Source organism: Pimephales promelas, chromosome 23, assembly GCF_988280905.1.
Source record: "Pimephales promelas chromosome 23, fPimPro1.hap1.1, whole genome shotgun sequence".
Taxonomy (NCBI): domain Eukaryota; kingdom Metazoa; phylum Chordata; class Actinopteri; order Cypriniformes; family Leuciscidae; genus Pimephales; species Pimephales promelas.
The window spans coordinates 15,788,737-15,797,269 of record NC_142791.1 but is presented as its reverse complement, the minus strand read 5'-3'; the positions used below and the strand labels follow the sequence as shown (position 1 = coordinate 15,797,269).

Below are 8,533 nucleotides of genomic sequence, written 5' to 3'. Positions count from 1 at the left end.
TTTTTTCTGTTAGATATTTTAGATTTTAAAGAATTATGGTAACTAGATGGACCACTAGTTGGAAAAAAAATACAATGGAAGTCAATTGGGTCCATCAATTGCCTGGTTACCAACATTCTTCAAAATATCAACAGAAGAAAGAGATCATACAGGTTTGGAACAACTTGAGGGTGAGTAAATGATGACAGAATTATCGCTTTTGGATGAAAATTACATGATGAAAATAAGCTCTTGTCAGTTTTTTTTTTTTTTTTCAAACAAGTGTTGTTTGCTTAAAAAAAAACCATTAAATAAGGCAACATTATAACAGCAAGCCAATGGACACAAAACAAACTTTCTGTCTTAGATGAGACTAATGCAAAGAAAAAGAACCGCACTCTCTAGTTAAATCTCATGAAGATTTATTCATTCACCATGTCCACACAGACGCGTTTCGGCCTAAGCCATCATTAGTGAGTCACACTCACTGATGATGGCTTAGGCCGAAACGCGTCTGTGTGGACATGGTGAATGAATAAATCTTCATGAGATTTAACTAGAGAGTGCGGTTCTTTTTCTTTGCATTGATCACTGTTTTATAACTCGCACCCAAGAAACGTCTTGGTAGTTGAGCGCGCCTAGTTTGAGCATTAGATGAGACTAAGCCATTTGTACAGTGAACATGACAAAATGACCTATAAATCATTATTAAAGATTTTGTCTTTTTATGCTTTATCATTAGAGTACATGCTTGTGATTTAATAAAATGTTATGTTCCATTAGGGGTATGACACGATGGGGAGAATTTGATGATGTTCGTATTGATGAGCTGGAGGAAGCTGAATCCACGAAACTTGAACATCCTACTCAAGGTTCTTATACTTATATTACAAGTAGTCAGTATGGAGTGCATTAGTGCCCCCAAACTTTTTAACCTTAACAATAATAATAATTAAAAATCTACAGGCTACATCACATACGAGAGCAAGACTTTAAGGCCTTCCCGGGCTGTGCCTACCATTGAAGAAAGTTCATATCTGACCCGTACCGTGAGTGATGCCTCGCTGGTGAAAAGTAAGAAGATGGTAGCAAGTCAGAGGAACAGAAATAATCGCTTCTCCATCAATGGACACTTCTACAACTACAAGGTCTGTCCCTTTTCTACAAGACCGACATTGAAGCCAAATGTAAATGATCAATAATGTTGTCAGTATTATTGCTTTGATGCGTATTTTATATAGTTTAACTTTTGAAATTCACATAATTATTACATAAATCTGTAAATGTCAACAAAGGGGAACATGTTTTGTGAACTTTTTAACTTTAAATTTGTACTTGTACTAGCTTCTATCGACATATTTCACCAGGATTGTTGAGTTTTATGTGGCCTAAATCATGAAGTCTCCATGTATTCGGAAATTTCCTACTTCTGAAATTGCACTTTCTCAGCTCATTGTATTCAAGTGCTTTGGTTGAATCAATGTTGAAATAGGCCTATGTTTCAATTTTGCTAATTAAATCAAAATTGACATTGTAACGTTGTTTCACCAACACTGTCTTGCCTTTCAACATGGGACGAATAATATCAACATTGAATTAACATTGAATGCTTCATTTAGTACAGGCGGACTCATGAATTTGCAAATTAGCCCCACCTACAGGCATAAGCTCAGAATACCTCATCCAAAAGCTGCACAATGATAAGTGGAAGTACTGGTTTAAATCAGTCATGTATGTTTGAACCAGAAACTGATTCAGAAGAAGTAGTGGAAGAGTAAATGTACTGTATGTATTGAGAGAATGTATTGCTCTATACAGCACATCACAGTAATGAATATGATCAGCCTTTTGCTTGACTACGTTATCAGACATCTAATAATGTGTTGATGTTACACAAACCATAATCCCATTCACCATCTCAGGTTCAGGCAACTACCTTCTAAATATCAGTATCCTTAGAAACGCTTTGAACAACTTACGTCAGTGGAGAAAGGCATTAGTTTATCATAACATTGTAAAATACATCATTTGCCCACTATATTGCTAAATGTACCTGATTTTTCATATCAGCAAAAAAAAAAAAAAATTACCAAGATAACATCTCAGGTTACTTGACTGCGCTATGGGAAAATATTTTTGTTTGACCAGTTGTGAGTGTGTGGCAAACATGCCAAGGAAGCTTGGGATGTTGACTCAAGTAGCATGAGCATCCAAGCTATACAATCTGATGAATGTGTATTGAGAGGACCCTTGCTAAAGCTTTGGAGGAAGCAACTCCCCTGGTAGAATGAGCCCTAATTCCTAGAGGGGAAGCTTGACCCCACATCTTGTATGCTAGAGTAATAGTATCCATCAACCAGTGTGACACTGTTTGCTTAGTGGAGACCGCCCCCAGCCCAGGTTATGACACCCATTGCAAATGAAGAGTTGCCCTGACTTAAACCACTGGCTAGTGCAGTGGACGTAAGTCTGAAGAGCACGTAGTAGACACATTCGGTCAAGTTTCTCCTGCTTCTGTGTAGTGAAAGGCGGTGGACAGAAAGCTCTAAGAATGACCCGGATGCACAGTCGAGAATGGAACTTTCAACGCATTCTCATCCCAAAGCGCCATATACAACGCTTTTGCAAAAGCGTAAATATCCAACGCACATGGCACCCTTTAACGTCTAATGAGACGCTTCGGTTATGGTTAAGTTTAGGTATGGTGTAGGGTAAGGGTTAGACCACTAGGGGGCGCCTTCTGCCCAAATATATCTGCGTCTCATTTCACGTTAAAGGGTGCCATGTGCGTTGGATATTTACGCTTTTGCAAAAGTGTCCTATATGGCGCTGTGGGATGAGAACGGGCTGGAACTTTAGGTAGATAATTAGAGTGAGGATGAAAAATAACTTTGACCATTCCAGGGGAAAGTCTACCCAGCATGGTGAGGTCGACGGAGCTTGCAAATCCCCAAATTCTATTTTGTCAAGTAATATCCATGAGGAAAACCATCTTTAGGGTCCCGAGGTTCAAACGGGGTCTCGACCAGACCCTTGAGACCCTCGCTAAATCCCACAAAGGGATCGTTACTCTAACAGGAGGTCTCAGTTGCCTGGCCCCATGAAAGAAACTGGCAATCAGAGGGGGCTTCCTGACTGGCACCCCGTTAATCAGGGAGTTGCAAGCCAATATGGCACCCACTGAGAGTGGCGGGGCATGTGCCTGCTGATAATTTCTCCTGCAAAAACTTCGGTAGTGAAACAATCTAGCAGAGGACTGGGTCCACCTTTCAAAGACACCCTATTTAGTGGCATAGATTCTTCTTGTTGAGGGAGTCCTAGCACTGAGATTAGTCTGTACAACATCAGCTGGAAACCCAGCATACCTCAGTTGGTCTCCCACAGGGGCCAAACATCAAGGCATCACAGCTCAGGCTGGGATGAAATGCCTGGGGGCTCCTGATGTTCGATAATTGCAATGTCTTGAGAGGTGAAGAGGTCCACTTCTGCTTCGTAGAATCTTTCCCATATCTGTTTGCTCACAATCAAATGTCTAGCCCTGAAGGACAGAAACTTGTCCCCACAGCAGAACCTGCAGGGCTAGCCTGTTCACATGACAGAACACAATTTAAGTGACTACCATAGTGTTGACCACTTGCAGTAGGATATTGTAGCTTGATATTGTAGCTTGAGGATATTGTAGCTTGAAATTGTAGCCCTTAACTGCTTGAGGAAGTCCTTCAAGGCCAGAAAGCTGGACGGCTGTAAATGGACCCGTACAGGATGTAAATGGTAAATGGAATGGCGCATTTATATATTTATATGGCACTTTCATAGACCTAATGGCCACCAAAGCGCTTTACATATTGCCTCACATTCACCCATTCATTCATACACCGACGGCGGTGTCAGCCATACAAGGCACCATCCAGCTCGTCGGGAGCAACAGGGGTTAGGTGTCTTGCTCATGGACACCTCGACACTTGGTCAGGTGGAACCAGGTTAATTGAACCATTAACCTTTTGGTTTGTAGACAACCTACATTAACCACTGAGCCACTGCCGCCCCACTGGCGGATGTGTCTGTCATTAGCATTTTGTGATTACAAGATGCATCAAGAACGGGAACCAAGGATAGGAACTGGGATCTGAGCCACATAGAACGGGTGACGAATGAACCTTATTTGTCTTTGAGGATCAGCCCTTGGATGAAATCCCCTGGCTTTGAGCAGCAACTAAAACAGTCTTAGGTGCAAAAGGCCAATAGCTATCACAATGGATAAGATCTACCAATCTTTGAAAGTGATGCAGATAAATTTCCTTACCACGCCTGCTATCACTCACTATCTTTTTTTTTTAAATGCAGATAGAAAACAGTCCAAATTAATTTGCTCTCTACTGCATTCATCAAAGTGGAGGTTTGTTTGATTCAGTTTAATGCTTTCACCCTCAATTTAAAAAAAAATCACAAGGAACAAACTAGTTTTAAATCTTAATTTAGTTCTAATTGTTGGAGTAGTTTATTTTATAATTATATACCCCCCCCCCCCCCATCCCAATTTTTGATCCAAATTTGGTAAGAATTGTGTCATCATTCATCCAAAATTTGTTCCAAGATTCTCTGTCCTAGTTTAGACTTTGTTGACATTCACAGAATCACATTTCTGATTGTTAAATCCATTGTCGGTAGAGAAACGAAGGTTGAGCAGTTCAGACCTGCCACTGTGGGAACGCGTTCTACAGGGACCATCAAACAGAATTATGAAAATGTTCCTCATGGATGCAGACGAACAGGAAGTTAGCCTTGATGTAAGACAAGCTCTCCTGACATGACAGAAATGTGTTTTTCCTACTCAAATAAAGTTAAACTAATGTCCTGTTCCCACTGCTTTGACAGGTAGCTCAGTATCTCAATTTAGAGATGCCCATTTTGAGAGTAATTCTGCAGAAGCTGGAAGAGCAAGAGCATCAAGAAGAACAAAGAATAATCGCAAAGTAGGAAAAACAAAATGTGCTTTTAGCAAGGGCCAATGACTTTATAATTCGCCAGTAATAAGCTTACATGTGTTTTTTTTTTTTCGTTTTTTTTCTCACAGGTATGAAATGGAACGTAATCTGTTGTTGCAGTGCTTGAAAAAAAAGATGCCGGTCAAAACTGAGACAACTGTATAAATGAATTCTTGGCAATGGCAAACTGTTTCCACATGAAGTCTAAGGGTACAGCAATAAATGTAAAATAAGATGGAAACTGGAGTCTTCAGGATAGAAATCAGGATTGTGGGATGTTCAAAAGTGCATATAGGCCATTTCAAACATGGCTTTACTGTTGAGTTTGTGGTTGTAGTGTATATAATGTAAAATAGTTTTTACATAAATGTAATTACAATATTTATAATGAGAGAAACCAAATAAAATACTGGTATTTGATTAGCAGTTTATTTGTGGATTAACTACAGCTCTGTTGCTATGTTTGCTCTCAAGATTGTATTCTTGGAAAAGTAAAAAAAAAAAAATTTGCGTAATACTTCATAAGTTCCAACTGGCTTACTGTAAAATTCTGGAAAACATCCGTCAACGGCAGATTCTAAACTTAACTTTAAAACCCTTCTTGGCAAAAATGTATTACTTACAGTCACATATCATTTTGTCATTACATAATTTGTTTTTCAATAGGTTACATATAAATACTGATCTCACTTCACTATAAAATTCTCACCTTTTATAAAAAAGTATTTTAGTTAGATACTTAACAAAATATAAAATTCCTTTCAAAGGGAGTTTTTTTAAGCTTTTACAAAAGTTATCCATTCTACATTAGCTAAAGTATATCTCAGAAAAAAAAAAAAATGTTTATGTTAAGAAAAAGAATGTGTGGTCTAGTCAACTATCCAAAAGTGCAAAACTGTGGCAGCTTGGTGTCCATGTGAAATTCAAGAGGATCTTCTGCAGATCATCTTCTGCACCAAGTGGTCATCATTCATTGGGTTAAGGGTTATGTCAAACTTGCATGCCAGTTGCTAAAAAAAAAAAATACAAAAAAAAAAAAAAGTAAAACATACGAAACGTACAGTAACGGTATGCATTTTTGTTAATATATCAAAAACAAATTACCTTTTTTGCCATTCCACAAGCCTCAATATTTGCATTATCTGATTTGCGGCATTTTGTCTTTCCAATAGTGGCCTCAATTTTGTAGTTTATCATATTGGTTACCTGCACATAAATGTTCACTCTCTGTTAATCAATGTTGATTAGTACACATAATATAGTCTACACATATGAACAGTATACAAATATGAAATCTGTATCGTTACCTGAGTGCGAGCCGATATGATATTGATAAGTTTGAAGTATTTCTTTGCTTTGGACTTCGTGTTGAATGCCTCTACAGCTTCTTTAGCAGCTTCTTGAACATCTTCCCTCTCTGGGTTGGCATCGCTCCAGCCACCGAGAAGCTCCACATTTCCTGTGAGACACGGAGTGGGAATATTAATGACAGCACTTGGTTTTGAAGAAATTTATTTTGCATTGTTTGTGTTCACGAAAAACTTGCACTTTACTTCAAATGATAACAACAAAGATTGTTTTTTATCCATGTTGCAAGTATGCCCCCCCCCCTTTTTTTTTAGATAGGAAATGTATTCTGTAAAGTAGACCTACAATATTCGAAATTGAGACTTTATATCTCAGAATTATGACTTTTATTCCCTCATAATTACAAGTTTAGGCTACTTCTCACATCTTAGACTTGGCTAATCTCTCAATAATAATTACACAGTAGGCTAGGCTATAGCCTATACAAAGCTATATATATCCTGCTATGACAGTTAAAAATCTGATATTTAAAATATTCACATTTAATGTACACGACAATAAACATTTTAAATTTAGTAAATAATCCAATGTAATAAGAACAATAAGCTTAGCCTACTTGCGACAACTATTGTTTCCTCCAACGGCTGGTCAGCAGTGCTGAAGTGAAACACAGAGACAAAAGACACGAGGAGAAGAAAGTAGACATCCATGGTTTCGGCAGCGTGATCTCTGAGAGAATGATCCAGGGAATGAGGAGATTCCTGCCATGTAGACACGGAATGCGTGACGTGCCCGGTGGCGCTCGTGCCCTTCCCACCCGTGAGGGTGGAGTTCGTGTAACGCCCACTTATGTAATGAGCCTGTAAGGGTAAACGGTGAGTGGCGTAGGTGTCTGTTTTAGGCCAGAAAATGAGGAAATAAATGGTAATCTTCTTACGCCGTAAGCTGCCGGTCTGCTGTCAGTACTTAGACAGCTTTTCGGCATGTAATTTAACTTCCTGTTAAGTTACAGGTGAAGATTACAAAGAGTTTAACCACACTTGAGAGCAAACGTCACTGCTGCATGCAACTGCGTCATTTCACTTCTTTTTGGGGACAGATTTATTATTGACTTATTTTCATTATTTTTTATGAGATGCCGTCGTTTAAATGCAGGGCTTAATGGCGATACTAAGAATAATAGATGGCTATGTGTATAAAGGCCTTGCATAGATAGATAGATAGATAGATAGATAGATAGATAGATAGATAGATAGATAGATAGATAGATAGATAGATAGATAGATAGATAGATAGATAGATAGATAGATAGCCATTTTATTTTATTTTTGTAGAATGATAATTTTTATTAAGCTTGTATATTTAGGTTCAGTAATTTCACTTAAATGACAATTAATAGGTAATCTCCATTGCCATTTAAGTGAAATTACTGAACTTTATACATGCTTGATAAAAATTATCATTAAAAAAAAAATATATATATATATATATATATATATTTAAATATTTATATTTAATTATAGCTGCTTACATATTATATTATTATATTATGGATATATGGGTGGAAACACTCTATTTACAATTTGTATGAAGTTTGGTTTATGTTAAGTAGAATTTTTTTAATCAACCTAAAGTACCTTGCATACAACAATCATCATATAGACACATTTTATATCAGTATTACTTATGCTGTATATTCAAATTTAAACTAAACTACAACTTTTAACATTTAATTCTGAATGAAAAAGTTAAATTTAATATATTGTGTCTAATGGTGCCTTCTTATAATTCCTTCAAAGAAAAAAAAAAAATACATTCTAAATTCCAAAACATGTTTTGCTGGTCCCAGGAGATAATCAGTAATTTGTCCTGAACAGTGACATGCAAATACCTCTCGCCAAGCCACATTTAAAAACAAAACAATCTAGAACATGAGCTACAAAAATCACACCCATACTGCCAAACAAAAGCTCTGACAAAACAATCAGCCCAGAGTCACATGGACATGCTGACAGAGCACAACAGATGCGCGCGCGCGTGCACACACACACACACACACACACACACACACACACACACACACACACACACACACACACACACACGCACACACGCACACACGCACACACGCACACACACACACACACACACACACACACACACACACACACACGCACACACACACACACACACACACACACACACACACACACATACACACACACACACACACACACACACATATATATATATATATATAT

The 8,533-nt window shown here is 37.9% G+C and overlaps 1 protein-coding gene and 1 long non-coding RNA gene across 2 annotated transcripts; one reads left to right on the top strand and one right to left on the bottom strand.

Moving 5' to 3' along the window:
• Positions 1 to 4,323: 4,323 nt before the first annotated feature.
• LOC120482189 (uncharacterized) lies at positions 4,324 to 5,231 on the top strand. The gene is made up of 4 exons (XR_016149477.1): positions 4,324 to 4,375; positions 4,648 to 4,766; positions 4,855 to 4,952; positions 5,054 to 5,231. It is a non-coding gene; the product is annotated as an uncharacterized LOC120482189 (long non-coding RNA).
• Positions 5,232 to 5,374: 143 nt separating this feature from the next.
• Positions 5,375 to 7,106, bottom strand: LOC120483017 (cystatin-C). The gene is made up of 4 exons (XM_039677867.2): positions 6,889 to 7,106; positions 6,272 to 6,423; positions 6,069 to 6,170; positions 5,375 to 5,974 (listed from the first exon to the last, which is right to left on the bottom strand). The coding sequence occupies exons 1-4, from the start codon at positions 6,980 to 6,982 to the stop codon at positions 5,888 to 5,890; spliced, it is 435 nt and encodes a 144-aa protein (XP_039533801.1). The 5' UTR covers positions 6,983 to 7,106; the 3' UTR covers positions 5,375 to 5,887.
• Between the last annotated feature and the right edge of the window lie 1,427 nt (positions 7,107 to 8,533).